Source organism: Trichechus manatus, unplaced genomic scaffold (genome assembly GCF_000243295.1).
Source record: "Trichechus manatus latirostris isolate Lorelei unplaced genomic scaffold, TriManLat1.0 scaffold00057, whole genome shotgun sequence".
In the NCBI taxonomy this organism is placed as follows: Eukaryota; Metazoa; Chordata; class Mammalia; order Sirenia; family Trichechidae; genus Trichechus; species Trichechus manatus.
Genome location: NW_004443993.1, coordinates 1,411,659 through 1,431,961, shown reverse-complemented (window position 1 = coordinate 1,431,961; position 20,303 = coordinate 1,411,659). Strand labels below are relative to the sequence as shown.

The 20,303-nt window shown below is 53.5% G+C and overlaps 2 protein-coding genes across 9 annotated transcripts in view; one reads left to right on the top strand and one right to left on the bottom strand.

Annotated features, from left to right (window-relative positions):
- Positions 1 to 11,076, top strand: part of DNM2 (dynamin 2) — a 98,631-nt gene extending 87,555 nt beyond the window's left edge. For 4 of the 7 annotated variants that reach the window (XM_004378338.2, XM_004378336.2, XM_004378337.2 and 1 more), the window contains 6 exons: positions 1,881 to 1,990; positions 4,468 to 4,579; positions 5,022 to 5,186; positions 7,370 to 7,602; positions 8,718 to 8,969; positions 9,610 to 9,687. In XM_004378338.2, coding sequence (XP_004378395.1) covers positions 1,881 to 1,990; positions 4,468 to 4,579; positions 5,022 to 5,186; positions 7,370 to 7,602; positions 8,718 to 8,969; positions 9,610 to 9,679 — 942 coding nt within the window. In that variant the 3' untranslated portion in view covers positions 9,680 to 9,687. Of the gene's footprint in view, positions 1 to 1,880; positions 1,991 to 4,467; positions 4,580 to 5,021; positions 5,187 to 7,369; positions 7,603 to 8,717; positions 8,970 to 9,609; positions 9,726 to 10,947 lie in introns of those variants that run through there. The other 3 variants (XM_023733191.1, XM_012556134.2, XM_012556133.2) reach the window with 3 other exon arrangements.
- Positions 11,077 to 12,165: 1,089 nt separating this feature from the next.
- Positions 12,166 to 14,927, bottom strand: TMED1 (transmembrane p24 trafficking protein 1). Of its 2 annotated transcripts, none has more exons than XM_004378333.3 (4): positions 14,456 to 14,927; positions 13,490 to 13,587; positions 13,148 to 13,349; positions 12,166 to 12,584 (listed from the first exon to the last, which is right to left on the bottom strand). In XM_004378333.3, exons 1-4 carry the CDS (start codon positions 14,636 to 14,638, stop codon positions 12,366 to 12,368), a joined length of 702 nt encoding a protein of 233 aa, XP_004378390.1. In that variant the 5' UTR covers positions 14,639 to 14,927; the 3' UTR covers positions 12,166 to 12,365. The 2 variants fall into 2 exon arrangements, with proteins under 2 accessions (XP_004378390.1, XP_023588960.1); XM_023733192.1 differs by having other exon boundaries at positions 13,490 to 13,616; positions 14,545 to 14,927.
- Between the last annotated feature and the right edge of the window lie 5,376 nt (positions 14,928 to 20,303).

Genomic DNA, 20,303 nt, shown 5'->3' with positions numbered 1-20,303 from the left:
GCTGACTGGTGGCTTCCTGCCTCATGACACGAGAGGGTGGGGGCAGTGAAGGCCCTTCCACAAACTTCAGGCAGGGGGGCTGCAGTGCTCCCCATCCTGGACCCTTGTAGAGCCCCCAGAACTCTTCCTTGAGAGGGTGGCGGGACAAGGGCCTTGCATTACTCAGCCTTTCTTCACCACTTTCCCTCCCCCTTGGATCTATAGCCTGAATGGCAGGGAGTGGGGACCTGCCACCTCTGGGGCCACTGGACCCCGCTGCCCTGCCTCTTCCTTGCCCAGAGCCTGGTAGGCTGGCCCTGGAGCCATGAGAGAAAGCAAAAAAGAAAAGACTCGGCGGCGAATCTTGAGCCATGGCTGTGGCAGGCACTGGACTCAGCCCTTCCCCACGTTGTGTTCATCTTCACTCGGCACAAAGAGGGGCACTCCTGCTGTCCACGGTTGACAGATGAGGAAGTTGGGGCACAGAGGGGGAGTGACATGCCCTAGGCAGGCACCCGAGGCTGGCAGAGCAGCATTCTGCCTCTGGCCTATCAGTGGTCCTAACGCTGTAGGGCAGAGCCTGCGCACCAGGCCTGCTGCTTGTACCCCCATCCCATGCTGTCCTGAGACACCAAGATGGCCTCCCCCCCATCTCTGAGGCAGCAGCTGTGTTAGGCTGCTTTCTGGAGCCTTCCGGTGGACAGTGACAGACACATGAAGAGAAGTGAACTGCTGGGTGAGGGGCAGGTCTCCCCTCTCCAAAGAAGCCCAGGTCCTGAAAGGCAGGCCCAGAGGGCGGAGGAGAGAACCTGGCTTTGGGTCGGACAGATTGGCTTTGAAGACTTGGGTGACATCTGAGCTGAGTGTCCTGTAAGCCCACTGGGGTTTAGGTTTCCTGGGCAGTGAGGTGGAAGGGTGTGTGAGCTGGTGAGTAGGAGCACCGTGGCAGCACAGAGGCCGCCTGGGCCTTAGGGACCCTGACGGTACACTGGGGTCCTGACATAGAAAACCTGGGTAACGCCCAGCCCAAGCCAGGCACGCAGGAGGAGCTTGGCCGATGTTGGTAGGTAAGTCTGGGGCTACGGAGCATGACTCCCAGCTCTGTGACTCTCCTGCCGCCCACCCCTGGCCAGGGGCGCCTTCTCTGAGCCTGCTTCCCAGCAGCAGTCGGGATTGTCAAGCTCGGCACACAGTCAGCGCCCCCTGGACAAGACTGCTGTTAGGAAGTAGCATTTGTGTGGCATCAGGGCTCAGGCATCAGCTCAACAGCCTCGTGCTCCAGCTCTGGGATCATCTGAAGCAGCCAAAATTTAAATCCCAGCCCATCCCTAACTCACTGCCCATCCTGCTCAGTGCCTCAGTGTCCGCCTCTGTAGAGTGGGATCGTAGTTGTAAATTACTCCAGGACCATTGTGAAGATGTAACTGAGTTAATGGTTTTGTTCGTTCAACCTGGAGAGGAGCAGTGGTTGGCTTCTGGGCAGAGGTAGGCAGAGCTGAGCAACCCTGTGAGGAGCTGATGCATCAGTCAGGGAGACAGACAGTAGCCTCAGTCAGCAAGCGGAGTCTGCGGTGTGCCATGCAAGGGGGGAAGGAGGGGAACAGAGAGAGTGAGGGGCAGGGTGAGGGCAGGCCTTTCTAGGATGGTGCCTCTGTGCACAGACCTGAAGGGGACAAGGAGGGATCCATGTGGGCATTCCAGGCAGAGGTCCCAGCCGTGCAGTGGCCCTGGGGTGAGCCTGCCTGGGATGTGGCTGGGGCAGAGTGAGTGAGTGGGGGATGGTGGCAGAGGTGTCGAACAGGTCAAACAATCAGCACGGAACGTGTTGGGTGCTCCTTGCTGGGTGCACAGCCTGGGCACCTTCACGAGAACCCAGTGTCACTCCTCCCTTCTGCCCTCAGGAGAAAGAGAAGAAGTATATGCTGCCACTGGACAACCTCAAAATCCGCGACGTGGAGAAGGGCTTCATGTCCAACAAGCACGTCTTTGCCATCTTCAACACGGAGCAGAGGTGAGGGGCCCGTGAGTCCCTGGGAGGGCTGGAGATGAAGAAGACCTCGCTCACAGGCATCCAGCCGCCTTCACTGAGCACTGGCTGTGTGCGGGTGCCGCCCTCGCCCAGGGGCATAGAGCTCCTTGCCCTGGGGTCACACGTTGTGGAGGGAGGCAGGTGAGAAGCAGGTAAATGCCATGGGTGCTTCCGCTGGGTGGTCAGGGAAGACCTCTGTGGGCAGAGACCGGGATGAAATGAGGGTCCAGGTGAGGTGGGAGCCATGGAAAGCTGTTGTCAGAGATGGGACGAGATCTGACTCAGGTGTTCACAGGCGCCCTCTGGCTGCTGTGGGGGGAACAGACTCTGGGAGCCAGGTCACTGGTCCAGGCAGATGACCGAGGCTTGAGCAGGGTGGGGCCAAGGACATAGAGGAAGAGGAAGAGTCAGACCAAGCTGACCAACTCCTGGTGGATATGATGTGAGAGAAAAAGGGGTTGGTGGCAGTCCTCAGGGTTAGGGCCTGAGCTCCTGATGGGCCGAGCAACATCAGCAGAGATAGGGAAGGCGGAGCCAGGGTGGGCTTGGGGACACACATGGGGAGGGAGAGAGGTGGTGTTCTGGAGCGAGGTCTGGGTAGGGGTGTGAGTTGGAGAGTCGTCACTGTATGTGTGTATGGGGTGTAATGTTCCCAGACTGGTGAGATCACCACGGCAAGTGTAGATGGAGATCAAAAGGGCCAGGAGGCTCCTAGCTCGTCCATCACAGGAGGCGTTGGAGGGAGGCTCAGCACGAGCTGCCGTGCTTCTTTCAACTCAGGAAGAGAGCCCTTTGGCAAGAAAAAGGGCTGAGGATGGACCCAGGAGGGGTCCTCGTCCGGGAGCCAGGGTACCTGAGTCGGGGTACCTGTCAGAAAAGGCCCAGTATCCCACACGACCAGCTGGCGGGCATCGGCAGCCCCGTCTGGCCCCAGGACTGTCTTCCCCGATGCCCTTCAGCAGATTCCAATTACAGCAGAGCCTCCTGCTTTGTTCCAGGGCTGTGTAGGGAAACTCGGTGTCCCGCTTTGTGCAGGGCTGGCCTAAAGCACTGAGGTTGATGTAGCCACCTGCCTGCTCTAAAAACCTTTATAGCTCTTCTGGGCTCAGCCCTGGCCCAAGACGCTGAGGCTGAGCGGGAGACTCTGGGCTCTGCATGAGCCAGGCCAGGTGCGTGTGAAGCACTCCGTGGCCATGTGGTGCTGGACGCCCATCCCATCTCCCTGAGCCCTGTGCTCCCCTGTGCTGTGGGGTGATGGAAACAATATAGAGCTCTATTTGTCTTTTGATGTAAATGAAGTCCAGACTTTGCCTCCAAGCCACTTGCCTGGGCCAGGCGTTGCTTCTTGTTCTTCCACCTTCCTCAACACTCGGCTTCTACTTTCACCCAGGATGGCTGCCCACACTCCAACCATCATGGTGACGCTCCAGCCCCTCCCCCTCAGGACTCCTTCCAGAAGTTGCTCAGGGTGGCCCGTCACCAACTGCTCATTGTTCAGTCTCAGGGCCATGCCTAACCTCAAATCTTGGTCTCATGCGAAGGCTTTGGTGGCAGCCTAGCTATCTTGGCCACACCTGCCTTGTGGGATGAGATAGCGTGTGTGGCTTGTGGGACGGGGCCTGGCCTCGAGAACGCTGTGCATAAACTCTAGTTAATGTCTGTGCTGTTTTTCTTCCAGCCTTGTGGCTCTGAACCTTTTTTCGCTCACAGACCCACACTTGCCCAACATTTCATAGCCTTTCCCGGAAGTCTAGCTCCTGTCCCTGGATGGCTCCCATCTGCACCCACGGCCGGGAATTGGGCACGTTCTAGCCCTTCACTTCCAACGCAGTAGCCACTGGTGACATATGGCTATTTAAACTTAAGTTAATTGACGTTCAATAAAATAAAAAATTTACCTCCTCAGTCGCACTAGCCACATTTCTAGTGTGCAGTGGCCACCATATTGGAGAGAGCAGTAGAGAACTTTTCTACCATCATAGAAAGTTCTGTTGGACAGCACTGCTCGAGACTAACTGACAACCGTTGGTGGGAGTTCCCCAACCAGAGGAGGGTTTTGTGGGACACATGCCTACTCCTGTTGGCAGTAGTTGGCCCTCGCAGAGGAGGGGATGAGCAATTCCCAAAGGAAGGAGAGGAGAGCTAACAAAAACCCAAACCTGCGGATGTGTGTGCCCTGCGCCTGGCACCATGGAGGGTGCTGCGCTCACACTCACTCATGACGCCTGTCTGCCTGATTGGGCGTAGGCGCTAGTACTGTCCTCATTTCTCGGATGAGGAGACATGCCCCAGCTAGGTGCCACCCTTTGCCCGTGGCCTCCTGGCCCTGAGTGCCTGGGTCAGGATTCCATTTTGGGTTGAGCAGACCCCAGAGCTTGCTCCTCAACTCAGTTGCCCGTGCATGGCCTGCTGGGCCCCGAGAGCAGGGCCGAGTGTGAGCCTCTCCCTGCCCACCTCAGGAATGTCTACAAGGACCTGCGGCAGATTGAGCTGGCCTGTGACTCCCAAGAGGACGTGGATAGCTGGAAGGCCTCTTTCCTCCGAGCCGGGGTCTATCCTGAAAAGGACCAGGTAAGGAGCTGCCTGCTGGGCCAGCACACCTTAGGTTGAGCTGACTCCCACCCCCACTCCACCCCTACCCCCCAGGGAAGAAAGGCTTCCCACAGGGTAAGCCATTTCCAGGCCTGTGTTTGCCAGACACCCCCTCACACGAGTCAAGCAGATGGGTATTTGTTATGGGGGCCCAGGACGTTCTCCAGCAGAGGCCAAGTACAGGGACATAGAAAGGCCTGGGAACATGTCTGCTTTATTCTTCTCCCTCTTCTCCCATCCTTGAGGCAGAATGAACACGGCCCCCAAATTAGCATGTTATTCCAATCCCCAGGTGAGACGATCCAGTCCGGAGGGTCATTTGTTGTTGGAGCAAGGAGAGCAATTCCCAGAAGAGTGGGGCTATACCACACTCACCTCAGGCCAAAATAACCCTCACCACCTCCCCTTCCCCCCCTTGCAGGCAGAAAATGAGGACGGGGCTCAGGAGAACACCTTCTCCATGGACCCACAACTGGAGCGCCAAGTGGAGACCATTCGCAACCTGGTGGACTCATACGTGGCCATCATCAACAAATCCATCCGCGATCTCATGCCAAAGACCATCATGCACCTTATGATCAACAACGTGAGTGCCAGTCACAGGGTTGTGGCTAGTGGGTGGCCCATAGCCAGATTTGGCCTGGACACAGTTTGCATAAAGTTGAAAATGAGAATAAGTCACCACTCATTTTAAAAATCAGGAGTCTGGATTCCTAGCCTCTCTAGAGAAATCGGAGGGTTCAGGCCCCACAGCCACACTCCCATTTTCTCAGGTAATTCTGGCTGACGCCTGGGAGTGCTTGCCACATGCTGCATAGTTTGTATGTTGTTGTTGGTTGCCCTCGAGCCCATTTGTGCAAAGGAGAACTGCTCAATAGGGTTTTCAAGGCTGTGACCTTCCAGAAGCAGGTTGACTGGCCTATCTTCCAAAGCACTTCTGGGGGGGTTCAGACCACCCACCGTTCATTTAGTAGTTGAGTGTGTAACCGTTTATGCCACCCATGAATTTATTTGAGCCTCATAATAACCCTAGGAGGAGGCATTGCTTTTACCCTCATTTTACAGATAGGAAAACAGAGGCCTAGAGAGGTCAAGAAACCTGCCCAAAGTTGCTTAGAGAAGGTGGGATTCAAACCCAGGCTGAGTCTGGCCCTCACGTGGCCTGGTGTTGGGCTGCTGCTGCCTCCTCGCGGTCTGTAGGCCCAGCCCGCCTTCACTTAACTGTCTACCCCAGGGCTCACCTGAACCTCCCCAGGCTTTGGGCAGTGAAATGCAGCCATACTAATAACGTCTCCCACTCCAAGCCGCTATGAGGGCTCGGGGTTTGCACGTCAAGCTCTTGGCTCAGCTCTAGGCACTCAGAAAGCTATAAAAACTGGGTTTGGTTTGTGTTATGACTGTAAAAGATCTAAAGTAAAAGTCTCAAGTCCTTTACCCTTTCGCCTCATTCCTCTTGGTCTCCTCAGTGGTGATCAATGTTAACAGTTTTGTGGGTGTCCTTCCAGATAAACTTCCTCAAATACAGATGGAATATGTGATACAGACGATCCTGCGGCTGTGAAATTTAAAATGCATTTATGTTTTGGCCCAGCAGTTCTACTTCTAGTAATTTCTTCCACAGACGCACTTGCCCATATGCCAAATGTGAACATCTACAGTCATTGTTTTCAGCAATGTTCTATAACAGTCAGAGATTGGAAACAACCGAACTATCCGTTTAATGGTCTATCATCAAAAAAAAAAAAGAGGATGCTCTCCAGGTCTATAATAACTTTCATTGTTAAGCTGAAAAAGTATGGAGCAATACAGAATATTCATTTGTATATAAAAAGGAAAGGGAAATATATATGTCATATATGTACATTGAAATCTCTGGAAGTTTGTACAAGAACCTGGTGAGAGTGGTTGCTTCCTAAGAGGGGAACTAGTGGACTAGGGAGGCAGGAATGGAAGAAGTTTTCACTGTTGCTTTTTGTACCTTTAGGTTACATTTTATTTTCCCTTTTACCAGTTCTTCTAAATTCAAGTTTTTGAATAGCTAATGCATTCACGTGGTTCACAATTCAGGGACTGTCAAGTCTGGTCATCTTTGCAGATGTTGAAAATGCATCAGAGAAAACTCAACATCCATTCCTTTATGGGATACCATATACCAATGGAATCTATGCATTTCAGTCTCAAAGCCAGTCTTGATCTTAATGGGGAAGCTGTGGAAGCATCCCCTCTGAAATCAAGAACAGGGCAGCTATTTCCACTTTTGTTTAGCTTTATTCAAGAGTCACTAGCCAGTGTAGTTAGACAAGAAAAATAATTTAGAGGTGTGAAAATTCAAAAGATGAGTGTTATGTACCTGGAAACACCAAGAAAAGTAACTGAAAAACTACTGTATCCCATAGGAGGATTCAGGAAGGAACAGAGTATAAAATTAATTAACAGAAACCAATTTGTTTTCCAAGAAAAGCCAGTTAGAAGATATAATGGAAGAAAAGATAGCAAGGAAAGAGATAAGATACTAGGACTAAATTTCTAGGCATGTTTCACAGGAATCTTGTGAGGTGTTTCGGGAAGAACAGTTAAACTCCCCTGAGGGACTCGGAAGGTCACTGGGTGGGAGGCCCCCTGGATTTTAAACGCGTTCTCAAGTAAAGTAAAACAAAGAAAGCCCCACAGGGTATGGTGGCCGCTTTCCTGGTCAGTCACAGTGGCCAGCTAAAAGGCAGGGAGGGCATAGCCCTGCTCGAGGCTGACCCTTCCTGCCCTTGCCCCCAGACGAAGGCCTTCATCCACCATGAGCTGCTGGCCTACCTGTACTCATCGGCGGACCAGAGCAGCCTCATGGAGGAGTCAGCCGACCAGGCCCAGCGGCGGGACGACATGCTGCGCATGTACCACGCACTCAAAGAGGCACTCAACATCATTGGAGACATCAGCACCAGCACTGTGTCTACACCCATGCCCCCGCCTGTCGACGACACCTGGCTCCAGACTACCAGCAGTCACAGGTCCGGGAGACCCGGGCACCCACTCCTCTGCGTGCCTGTCGGGGTCCTAGCAGGAAACAAGGCACAACCCAAGGGTGGGCAGGGTCCAGGGAACCCACCTCTGATGGTGGAGCGCAGGGCTAGCCACAGTGGGGGCGGCTCCCACCTGGGCCTGAAGGGACAAGGGGAAAGAATGGCTAAAGGTGCCGGGTCTGAGCTGGAGCTCGGAGCTACCCAGCAAAGTGGAGAGGAATGGTGAGTAAATGCCCTGACCCCCTCTCTTACCCTCCAGTCTTCTGGAGCTTTCCATTGGTTAAAGCCAGGGGGAAGCCAGAGGGCCAGGGACTGGGTTGGTGCTGGCCATAGGGGTCAGCCTCCTGGTGCAGGGCCGAGAATGGCAGGTGGGAGAGAGTCTGGAGGGCAAGGGAGGGTATAACCAGCACACCCCACCACCCCAGAGCTGCCGGGGGGAAACGAGACCCCAGCGAGGGTTGTTCAGAGCGTTGGGCAGGGACGCCTCCCCAGTAACAGTGCAGGTGGCAGGGGAATTAGTCAGGGAAATCTCGTAGAAGGTACTAGCCCACTGAGACCTCAGGGACGCACCAGTCCTTAGGGCAGGGGCACTGAGTCCAGGCACAGGGAAGCAGCAGGTGCTAAGGCCCTGAGGTGGGCCAGTGGGGAGGCTGCAGGCCTCTGGAGCCACTGGGGCTTGATTTGGAGGGCAGGGCTAAACTCTGGAAGATTCTTCAGCTGTGGAGGGTGGGCTCAGAGATAGGAGGTCGGGAGGACAGAGAGGGGCTAGTGAGTGTGGAGATGCCTTGCTGGGTAGGGATTGTGGCATGATGTCAGAGGCAAGCAGCCCTTGGCCCAGGGCAAGGGAGGGAGGTGCGGGGCCCTGGCTCAGGAGGGGGAGGAGGAGGGCCGTCCCTGAGCAGGTTTGGAAGAGGATACCTGCGCTGCGTTTGCCCAGGGCCAGGCATTCACCAGCATCTCCCTGGGTGGCAGCTGGAGCCAGCCCTGTTTAGCGAGGAGGTGGCCTTTAGAGCAGAGGTGACTGAGGCCAGCGCTGCATGGCCAGTGCGCCTGCCCCCCGCCCCGCCCCATCCCAGCTCATCCACCCTCTCCTTCCTCCACAGCCCCACTCCACAGCGCCGACCCGTGTCCAGTGTGCATCCGCCGGGCCGGCCCCCAGCAGTGCGAGGCCCTACTCCAGGGCCCCCCCTAATTCCCATACCAGTGGGGGCGGTAGGCTCCTTTGCGGCACCCCCCATCCCGTCCCGGCCTGGCCCCCAGAGCGTGTTTGCCAACAATGACCCCTTCTCGGCCCCGCCTCAGATCCCATCGAGGCCGGCTCGGATTCCACCCGGCATCCCACCCGGAGTGCCCAGGTAAGGCTGGATGCAGGCCCCTGCCTTGTGCCACACCCCAGCTGTGCCACTGGTGTCCTGGCCCCCATGTGACTCCCTCCCATTGAGCTCACCATGTGCACTCAAGTGTTGGGGGAGGCGCCTTATCATCCCCACTTGGCTGATGGGGAAAGAGGCCCAGAGAGGCCAAGTCACTGGACCAAAGTCAGGGCGCCAGTGACAGGTGATCACGGCTGACTTCAGGGCTCCCAGGCCCAGTCCTCTGCCTAAGTGCTGCAGCGGGAAGGGGTCATGCAGCTCAGGAAGACCTCACACTGGGCACCTTCTGGGTTTTACGGTGGTTTCCTTATTGAGTACAAACGGGCATCAGCTGTTGCACCACACCTACCTCTACCCCAGCACACCCTGTGGGCTAGGCTCTGTTCTCCCCACTTCTCCCTTGAGGATCCAGGAGTGCAGGCGACTCTCCCAGGGTCACACAGCAATCAGGTTAACGGCGGGGGGCCAATGCCTAGGTCTGAATGACTCCCCTAGCAGCCAGTGAGGCCTCGCATCCAGTATTGGGAGCACCTAGGGTGAGCTGATGGGCTTGGGTCCTCCTTGTTGTCCTGCTTCCGGCCTCACTGCCGTCTCCCCCTCCCCGTCTCTATTCTCTTTGCAGCAGAAGACCCCCTGCTGCACCCAGCCGGCCCACCATTATCCGCCCAGCCGAGCCATCCCTGCTCGACTAGGCTGCGGGGGAATGTCCTTGGGGGCCTTGCATACCCTTCATGCAGGAGCTTCGGTGGTCTGGGCCCCTCCGCCATCCTTGGCCCTCCCTGCCCCTGTGTGGGACCAGGTCCCCTGTGGGCAGCCTGTCTCTCCCCCAAGCCTAGCCCCAGTTAGGGGCTGGCCTGACCCCATTCCCAGCTGGGGGGAGCTGGGGTGTTGCACTTTGGGGGGTTGGGTCTCAGGGTAGCAGAGGAGGGAACTGTACCCTGGGTGCCATCTTGAGGAAGGGATCCAGGGGGTACTTGCCTGGAGGCTTCTTTGACAGGGGCTTTGAGGGCACCTGTCCCCGCTGGTCCACTTTGGGGCTTGGGGAGTGTCCACTTCTCATTAGGGTGAGGCCCTGTGAGCCCAGGCCCAGGGGGCCCAGAGCCCCTCTGTAGGCTGGAGTTGTACATATTCCTTCCTCAGCCGTATTAACTGCAGGACATGAGCCCGGCCCAGCCTCGGCTGCCGGAGGTGCCTTCGCCGACCCGGAACCCTCAGCCCAGCTGGCTTTGCTCTCCCCTCTCTCGGCCCGCCTCCACCTGGGTCCCCCAGGGTGGCGTGGGCTCAGGCTGTGTGTGGTTGGGGAGGCTTTGGAGGGTCTCTCTGGGTCCCACCCACGCCTGCCTCCTAGGGTGGAGTCCCGGGTGGCCTCTCTGAGCAGACCTTGCCTGCTCCTCGCTCAGTTTGACCACTGTAAGTGCCTGCACTCTGTATCCTATTAATAAACTAAAATAAAGGGAAGACGATTCTGGTGGCTGCTGTGTGGGCCTTCTGTGTGGATGTTCAGGCTGAGGACGTGGGGCAGCAGTCCCCATAGTAGGCCTGGGACACCCGTGTGTCTGTCCCACCATGGGCGTCTGTCTGCCCATTCCATGGGTGGGGAGGAGCTCCCTTCTTCTGGAGAGGAAACCAGGCTTTAGAGGGCAGAGCTTTTACTTTCCATAACACCTCAGGAGTGGGGAACACGAATAAGCACGCGCACGCACACACACCAGCTGCCCCTGGCACAGCGCCGATGTGGGGCCAGGATGTGATCTTGGGGTGGTGTCTCAATGGCTGAGGAGAAAAGGAATCCCTGCCTTCCACCCCAAACTTTAGCTGTGACTAGGCCCCTCCCTGTCCCACATTCCCAAAGACATTCCTAGGGCCCCCTGCTCCCTTTCTTGCCCTCTCAGGGGCCCAGGTCTGCTGGCCCAGCCGGGGTCACAGTCAAACTTTGCTTTCTGATTTGTTTTGTGCCCAGGCGACCACCTCCATCGGCTCCCGTCCGACCTTTCTTCTGAGCTTCGTGGGAGACCCCTCCCGTCTCCTGGTTGCCCCAAGCCTGGGGCCTCGGGGGCAGGTCTGTCCCAGTTGTTGTCCCTGAGCCCCAATCACCAGGCTTTGTGATTTCTGACCATAATTTATTGACTCTGGCACACAGGCCAGACCCTTTGTTCCTTGAGGATCCTGCGCAGGCTCTGGCCAGGCCACCCCTCAGTGCTGTGTGGAGCCCCTGCCGGGAGAGGGGGAGGGACGGGGGTCTTGTAGGCCCCCATCCCAGAACTCTTACTGCCGGACCTCACACCCTAGCCGCTCCTGCTGGGCTGAGGGGCGGGCACCTTGCTGCCTAATAAAGTGACTGTCCTGGCAAGAACACTGCAGCGGTGTCTCCTTCCTGCTCCTGGCAAGAGCAGGCCCCCGCGCCACCACCCGCCCCAGCATCAGCAGCCAGCCTCTGATAGGAAGACAAAGACAGGAAGAAGGCATGGAGTCCCACAGCAGTAGGCCCCTCTCACCACGACCTGGCTCAGAGCACCCAGGCCCAGGTGCAGAAAGGAAGGGAGGAGAGTTTGCCTGCATTAGCAGTACTGGTGCAGGCTGGAAGATGCAGGCTAAGGCACATTTATGATAGGGTCCAAGGCAGAGGCCAGAAAACCCAAGGCTTGTGTTCAGATGTTGCTGTGCCCACCATGCACGATTTCCAGGAAAGTAGGAGCAGCCCTGGAGGGCTGAGGCCTGCAAGCCAGCAGATTTTCCCTGTCCAGCCCCAGAAGTGAGGAGGCACACAGCGACCTCCCTTCAGTTGGGAACAAAGCTGGGGGAGGGATCCCCAAGTCTCACAATCACACACCCCTCTGCCTTCCTTTCCCCTAGTCTTTGTTCTGGGTAGGGCTTCGAACCAGTTCTGCCCAGTTCAGTCATGGCTGAGAAAGTGTCACCGGAAAAGACTTGAATTTTTAAAGTTACGGTGAACCAGAAAGATATCCAGAACGGGAAAAATTACAGGTTGAAGCCCGCTAGAAACTTAAATTGCCTGTTAGAGAACAAGGGCAGTGTACATGTTGCATAGCAACCAAATCTCTTGCCCTCAGATTTTGAGCACAGTTCAAAGCAGGGCTGCCCCACTCAAAGATGGCAGCCGACCGCACTGCTTTGAATGTGTGTCACTCTCCTACAGTCCTGCCAGTAATCCAGTCTCATGCATCAGACTCCTGAAAGGGCTCACTACACCTTCTTCTGAGCTGCTCATTCCAGTGCTTTGACCCATAATTTTTCCCGTTGCCGGGTACCGTGCCGAATCTGCCAAATTGTAAAACTTCAGGTCTGTTCCTATTTCACTTTGCTGGCCATGAACAAACCAGCTCAAACCGGTTTGATGCCCTGGTTCTGGGGTGGGGGCTACGTGGGCACAGGGCGCTTGTCCTGGAAGAAGCGCTTGAGCGTGCACACTTGCAACACAGCCACCAGCAGCAGCACAGCCACATTGACGGCCGACCAGAAGTTGACCCGCTCCAGGTTGCCCTCCTGCAGGTTGCGGTCGCGTGCCTCAAAGGCCCGCAGCAGTGTCAGCATCTGGATGCTGCGCTCCAACCGGGTCCTCATGGTCTCGATAGACTCCTGGGGGGGCAGAACAGGGAGCAAGGTCAGGCTGCTGCCCTTCGGGGAGCAGAGACCGATGAGACTGGGGGAGACAGGGAGAGTGACTGTGGTGGGGTGGGGGAGCAGGCTGCTGGGTCCAAATCCTCACTCTGCACTCCCTGGCTTTGTGACCACGAACAAGTTAATATACCTCTCTGGACCTCGATGTCTTCTCTACACCTCAGAAGTGCTGTGAGAATTAAATGCTGATATATATGTAAAGCACATATTAAGCACATATTTAGTAATGCTTAACAGGAAAGTCATTGGAGCCAGACTGCCTGGCTTCAAATATTGGCTCTGCTGCTTGCTAGTTGCTGTGGCCTTGGAAGAGTCAGCCATCCTGTGTCTCATTCTCTCCACCAGTGTAAAGTGGGGATGCGTAGAGCACAGGACCTACTTCATGGAGTGGTTATGGAGATGTCATGAGTTATTTAAGCCCTAGGAACAGGATTTTGCCCCTAGAAATGTGGGGTCGGGCCAAGGAGAGTGCCTCAGCTCAGGAAGAAGGGCAGAGATTGGGAGGAGTGGCTTGGGCACACCTTGATGTCCTCCATCTTGACATCCAGCATCTCCTCTGGCTCCACGGCATCAGGCCAGCCCAAGGTTTCAGCCCAGCCCTCAACCTCCTCGTCGTCCTGCAGGCTGTCGAAGATGAGTTCAAAGAACACCAGCTTCTCAGAGATAGTGCTGAAGGAGTTGTCAAAGCACAGCTTGTAGTCTCCAGCTTCTGTGGGCTCCACCCTGCGCAGAGACAGACACACAAACATGACTCTGAGCGGCTGCCCAGAGGGACTCCTGGGGCAGGCAGGGTGGTAACCCGAGGCACCCAGGGAGGGGCAGGGCTGTAACCGAACCCAGGCAGGCAGCAGGACTTCACTCACGTGTGCATCCCGTCTGCCTTGCGGGACTCGCTGACCAGCAACGTGCCCTGAGGGCTCTCCAGGGAGAAGTCCACGTCCAGCCCAGCACCACCGATCACCTGGGGGGCAGGTAAAAGCAGGTGGGGGTCTGGGGGTGAGTCCAGAGCACCTATCTAGAAAGGCCAGGCCTGGGCCAACTAGCACAGAACCAATACAGACCACCAAGGGCCTACCTGGCACAGACACTCCCGTCCCGCCCCCAGCCATCCCTCCAGCCGCACCGTGCCTCCACCCTCATTGATGACAGTTTTGGGATCTGCTCTTTCATCCCTGGGAGGTGCAAACGCCCTCTGCTGCTAACGGAAAGGTTGGTGGTTCTAGTCCACCCAGATGTGCCTCTACTTCCAAAAAGTCTGCCACTGAAAACCCTGTGGAGCACAGTTCTACTCTAACACACCATGGGGTGTCCATGAGTTAACGCGCTGAAGGCAACTGGCTGGTATTTTTCTTTCATCTGGTCACGCCCCCCTCGAAGGTCGTTGATTGATGTTTACCTAGTCACGCCCCAAACAACTACAGGGCCCTGCCGTCTTCCTTCAACCCACCCCCAGAAACCCTCATGTTGACCAGCCGTTTCTTCCAGCCTTCCTTTCAGCACTCAGGCCCACCAGCGTCCGTCATTTCATCCAACCCCTTTGGCCCTGCGCAATGAGGAGGGTCCTGCCCTCTGAAGGTCTTCCTCTCCTTCCCATTGGCCCCGCCCCCTCACTCGTTGGCCCTGCCCCCTCTGCCTGTCTTACTCTAGCTCCACCTTCATGACTCACATGCACTAGCCCCGCCCCCACTGGCTCGCGCACCCTAGCCCCGCCCACACGCTGTCACGCGCGGGCTCCTCCCCATTCCCTTTTTAATACACGTCTCGCCTTAGCGGCTTGGCCACGCCCCCTGTCTATTATTCCGCTCGCTCCCAGGTTCGGGAACCTCTACCTGGTACTCGGTCTCGAGGCTTGCGTTAGCCGGCGCGGACTGGTAGAAACACTGCTTCCTCCCCGCGGGCAACAGGAACGTGAACTCACCGTCCTGGATCGGCGGGGGCCCCGCCCATCCAACCCCCACTGGCGGCAGTAGTAGCCCTAGGGCCAGGGTTAGGGCCGCGCCGGCCGCCATCATCCGGGTCACCCTCCGGTCTGCTAACGGGTCGTGTCTCCTTTAAGGGCTAGCCCTGCCCTTCTGCTACTCAGTGAAGCTGATTGGCCGCTGCTTCTGCCCGTTGTCCGAAACCAGCGGAGCCGGGAGTGAAGGCCCACCTGAGTGTCCAGTTGTCCGAATGAGTGCCTGATGCGTCTGAAAACACTCAAACTCGTAGAGGCTTTTTTCTGGAAGAATTCCAGGCATAATCTGAATTGCTGGTGGGGGAAAATGATAAAAAATAAGTGCCATGTGGGTGGCCCATCCTTCTCAGTCAAAGGTTAAGACAACTAAGGCGGAGGCGGTCGGGTCCTTCTCAAGCACCGCCCTGTGGTTTTCCCAGAGTGCGCTACGCGGCGACTGTTGGGCGATCCAGGTTGGGCGGAGCGGGAACGACGTAGCGGCTGGGCATGGCCCTTTGCGCGACCTGTAGGATTCTTGTATAAAAGTGCTCTGTTGGCCCGGGGGGCGGGGAGAGGATTCTGTTATACTGAGTTGGGTTTCGTGCTGCTCTTGGTCTGTGAGCGTGGCTCCAGATTTGACGCCCGACCCCATCTCCCTTTGCGCCTTAGAACTATTTATCAGTTCTCTCGTCTGTAAATTGGGGGTCATGTAGTGACCACCCTATAGGAGAGCCGTGAGAATTGAGTGAGCTGAGGCCTGGCCCATAGTGAGCGCTGTGCTTTTCTTCATGAGTCGGTAGGGGGAGTGTGTCCCCACCCTCCATTCCAAAGATTTCCAACTCGAGGGCCAGGCTGATAAAGAGAGTGATTTAAGTGGCTCAGGGTAAGAAAAACAACAGCCAAGGTGCTTAGAGGCAGTAAGAGGAGAGATGGGAGTGTGGGCCGAGGAAGAAGGTTGCATGGGTTCAAACCCTGCCGCACGGTTTACTTGAGGCAGTACCTTGCTGAGCCTCAGTTCCCTCATCCCTAAAATGGGGATAATAATAGTTCTAACTCATTGAGTTGTATTAAACGAGAGAATGTCTGTCTAGTGCTTAACTTCAGTGCTTGGCACGTAGTAGGTCCTCAGTAAACACTGGATGTTATTTCCTGCCTGGTTTATCGCCTGTCCTGGGGCAGCCTGTCGCTTAACCTCTCAGTCCAAATAGGTTCAGAGCAGCTTAGAGCATTTGGAAGCAGATGACTTGCTTCCGGGGAGTAGACAGGAAGACAAAAGTCATTGAAGAAATGGACACTGCTTGTCGATTCTGTGTAAATATGAGAAGAAATGTTTAAGTGGACATCTTTAGTCTTTAAAGGTACGCCTGGGAGAGGTGGCAGTTACTCTTCAAAAGAGCTGTTGGTTGTCAACTCTTGCCTGCGTTTGAAGAATTTGGGGAAGCCACACCATTTTGTATTTTTTTTCACTCCCAGATTTTCCCGTCATTCACATTCACTGCTTGAACAGTAGTGATAGAGAATGGGTGATGCTTTTTTCCTTCATTATTGAGGTGAAATTCGCATAACATAAAATTAACCTTTTTTTTTAAATTGTGGTGAATACATACACGCCAAAACATTCGCCAGTGCACCTTCCATATTTACAATTTAATGACATTGATTACATTTTTTCATGTGCCACCATTATCAGTATCCTTTTCCAAAAGATTCCACCACCATTAACAAACTCAATGCTCCCCAAACAGAAACTCCCTCTTTTCCCCTCTCTCCCTCCCCTAGTAACCATTAATAATCTTTGGGTTCTATATACTTGCTTATTTTGTGACTGATTTATTTCGTTTAGCATAATTAACCATTTTAAAGTGAACAACTCAATGGCATTCACAATTTTGTACAACCATCACCTCCATCTAGTTCCAAAATATTTTCACCACCCCAAAAGGAAGCCCTGTACCTATTACGCAGTTATTCTGGATATTTCGTATAAATAGAATCCTACCATGTGTGACCTTTTGTGTCTGGCTTCTTTCACTTAGCAAATGTTTCAAAGTTCATCCATGTTGTAGCATGTATCAGTACTTCATTCCTTTTTATGGCTGAAGAGTATTCCATTGTATTTATATGCCACAATTTCTTTACCCTTTCACTCACTGATGGACATGTGTGTTGATTCCACCTGTTGGTTATTGTTACTTACGCTGTTATGAACACGTGTGTACATGCATTTGTTTGAGTACTTGCTTTCGGTTCTTTTCTGTGTATGACTAGGAATGGAACTGCTGGGTCATATGGTAATTCTATGTTTAACTTTTTTGAGGAACCATCAAACTTTTTCATTTCCTCAGCGACTAAACCATTTTACATTCCTACCAGAAATATATAAGGGCTCCAATTTCCCCACATCATCTGCCAACACTTGTTATTTCCCATTTTTTAAATTATAGCCATCCATCCTAGTGAGTGTGAAGTGGTATCTCATTGTGGTTATGGATTTGCATTTCCTTAATAACTAATGGATGGAGCCCTGGTGGCACAATGGTTAAGGGCTTGGCTGCTAACCAAAAGGTCAGCAGTTCAAATCCACCAGCTGCTCCTTGGAAACCATATGGGATGGGCAGTTCTACTCTGTCCTATAAGGTCACTATGAGAAGGAGTCCTGATGGCACAATGGTTAAAGGGATCGATTGCTAACTGAAAGGTCGGGGTTCAAAACCACCAGCAGCTCCATGGGAGAAAGATGTGGCAGTCTGCTTCGATAGAGATTTACAGCCTTGGAAACACTATGGGGTCACTATGAGTCAGAATCAACTCGATGGCAGTGGGTTTGTAATGCCTAATGATGTTAAGCATCTTTTCGTGTGCTTGTTGACCATTTGTATATCTTCTTTGGAGAAATGTATATTCAAGTCCTTTGCCCATTTTTTAATTGGGTTGTTTGTGTTTTTGTTATTGAGCTGTCAGAGTTATTTATTCTGGAGAAGGAAAAAAAAAAGAAAACGAAAACCCCTCTCCTGGTCTTTACAGGAGGATCCATGGTGGCGCAGAGGTTAAAGTGCTCAACTGATAACCAAAAGGTCAGCGGTTTAAACTCACCAGCTACTCCATGGGAGAAAAGACCTGGTGATCTGCTCAGCTTCCGTAAAGATTACAGCCTTGGAAACCCTTTGCGGCAGTTCTTCTCTGTCCTATAGGGTCACTATGAGTTGGGTTCACCTGGGGGCAGGTGACTAGAAGGCATACAACAACAACAAGAAGTCTTTGCAGATTGGCTGTGTGCTGGGGCACTCCCTCAACGCTGAGCCCAGCCCTCACTTTCTCCTTGCGCTGAGACTAGGGATCGGCCAGAGGTGAAAGTTTGGGGTCTTCTCAGGTCTTTTCTGAGCATATGTCCTGCCCTGGGCATGCAGGTTGCTTTCTAAATTCCCAAATATACAAGGTGCTTTGAAAGCTCTAATTACCCAAAGAAACTCTCTCCTTAGCTTTTCTTCGCAGGCTTTTGGTGTGTCCGTCTTTTGCCCCAGTTGTTATCTTTTGCCCCAGGAGGCTAAGGTCCTTGCCTCAGTCCTTCAGGTAGCCCCAGACAGGTTGGAACAGACAAAAACAGTTCTTGGAGAACTGCTTTGCTCCCTCTAGAACGCAGGACCAGGGTCCCACACCTGGAATGCAGGCTGTTGTCTCCAAGACCACCCCAAGCCCTGAAGAAGGATGGGCCAAGGTCAAGTGAAGATGCTAAGAAGCTTCCCCACTGTTTTTAAGCTACCTTTTTCATCTGTTTATTTATTTATAATTTATTTGTTGCTTTTGTTGTTGAGAATATACATAGCAAAACATACACCAATTCAACAGTTTCTACATGTACAGTTCAGTGACATTGATTACATTCTTCGAGTTGTGCAACCATTCTCACCCTTCTTTTCTGAATTGTTCCTCCCCATTAATATTAACTCACTGCCCCCTAAGGTTCCTATCTAATCTTTCTTTCCAGTTGCTGTTGTCAATTTGATACCATATAGGTAAATCTTGAAAGCACAATTCTCAAGGCAGACATTCTTTACTAGTTAAACTATGGTTTGGTTTAAAGAAGACTTCAGGGGTTATTTTTGGTTCCAGGTTTAAAGATTACCTGAGGCCAGTAGTTTCAGGGGTTCATCCAGCCTCCGTGGCTCCAGAGGTGCCTTTTGCTTGAGTCAGCATTCTCTTGGCAGCTTTGATTGTTTCCAAAGTTCTGATGAACTTGATTCTAACAGTATTTGCTTGATTTTTTGATGTGTCTATGGAGGGGCATACCTTGGAGCTTCCTAATCCACTATTTCTGCTGACATCTGGGGTTCAAATGGGTGGTTCTTGTCCCTTGATAAACAAAAAAGAAACTCTCCTCCTCCCCAATTATTCACAGACATTTACTGAGCACCTGGCACGGTGAATAAAAGACACAGTCCACGTCCCCAAGGAGCTAGCATGCCCCTGAAGGAGCCGGACAAAACACAAGTAAGGTCAGCACTAAGATTCACTCAGGTAGTGATAGGTGCTTAGAAGGAAGTGCTAGGTCGTAGAGGGTAGTCAAAACCAAAAACCTGTTGCCACTGAGTTGATTCCAACTAAGTTATCTAGTGCTGCTATAACAGAAATACCACAAGTGGATGGCTTTAACAAAGAGAAATTTATTCTCCCACAGTCTAGTAGGCTGGAAGTCCAAATTCAGGGCACCAGCTCCAGGGGAAGGCTTTCTGTTCCTGTCAGCTCTGGGGGAAGGTGCTTGTCATCAATCTTCCTCTGGTCTGACATCTTCTCTATGCAGGAACCCCGGGTCCAAAGGACACACACTGCTCCTGGCACTGCTTTCTTGGTGGTGTGAAGTCCCCATCTCTCTTTGCTTGCTTCTTTCTTTTATATCTCAAAAGAGATTGGCTTAAGACACCATCTAATCTTGTATATCTCATCAATATAACTGCCGCTAATCCATCTCATTAACATCATAGCTATAGATTTACAACACACAGGGAAATCACATCAGATGACAAAATGGTAGACAGTCATACAATACTGGAAATCATGACCCAGCCAAGTTGACAGATATTTTTGGTGAACACAATTCAATCCATGACATCAACTCCTAGCGACTCTATAGGACAGAGTAGAACTGCCCCATAGGGTTTCCAAGGAGTGACCAGTGGATTCGAACTGCCAACCTTTTGGTTAGCAGCCAGGCTCTTTATACTGTGCCACCAGGGCTCTGTAGAGGGCAGCTAATTTAGCCTGGGTGGACTCAAGGAAGATTTCTCTGAGAAAGTGGCATTTCAGCTGAGACTTGAAGTGGGAAGGAGAGGAGATAAACAACAGTCCCAGCAGTCAGAAGGCACTCAGTTCCAGGGGTAGAAAGGAGGAAGTGTGGGGAGGGGGGAGATGAGTGGCCAGATGAGTGATGGAAGTGGTCAGCAAAGGCCACATCATGTAGGGTCCCTCTTCCTTTGGTAGCATTGGCCTAGAATCTTAGCCTGGCATCCTTCCAACCATAGGAGTTGCAGACAGGCTTCCGGAGGACAGTGAGCCCCTTGAAATCAGAAGAGTCTGAGAGTATGTGCTGGGCAGTCTCGGTTTGCCCCACAGAGCTGCTCTCCGCCCTTCTCTGCGCTGCCGTGTGCCCCTTGAAGGCTGATCTCTATGTACTGGGCCAGTTTGGCTGCCTTTTCCTCTTGCTTCCTGGTTGAGTTCGGCCCTAATAGGAGATCTGAGGGCCTGAGGCG

Bases quoted from the DNA above. Each gene is read 5' to 3' on its own strand.
- TMED1 (XM_004378333.3), bottom strand. From the start codon at position 14,638: ATGATGGCGGCCGGCGCGGCCCTAACCCTGGCCCTAGGGCTACTACTG. The intron at 13,588-14,455 runs GTAGAGGTTCCC...CCTGCCCCCCAG, and splicing joins GCCTCGAGACCGAGTACCAG to GTGATCGGTGGTGCTGGGCT. The intron at 13,350-13,489 runs GTGAGTGAAGTC...GTCTCTGCGCAG, and splicing joins AAGGCAGACGGGATGCACAC to GGTGGAGCCCACAGAAGCTG.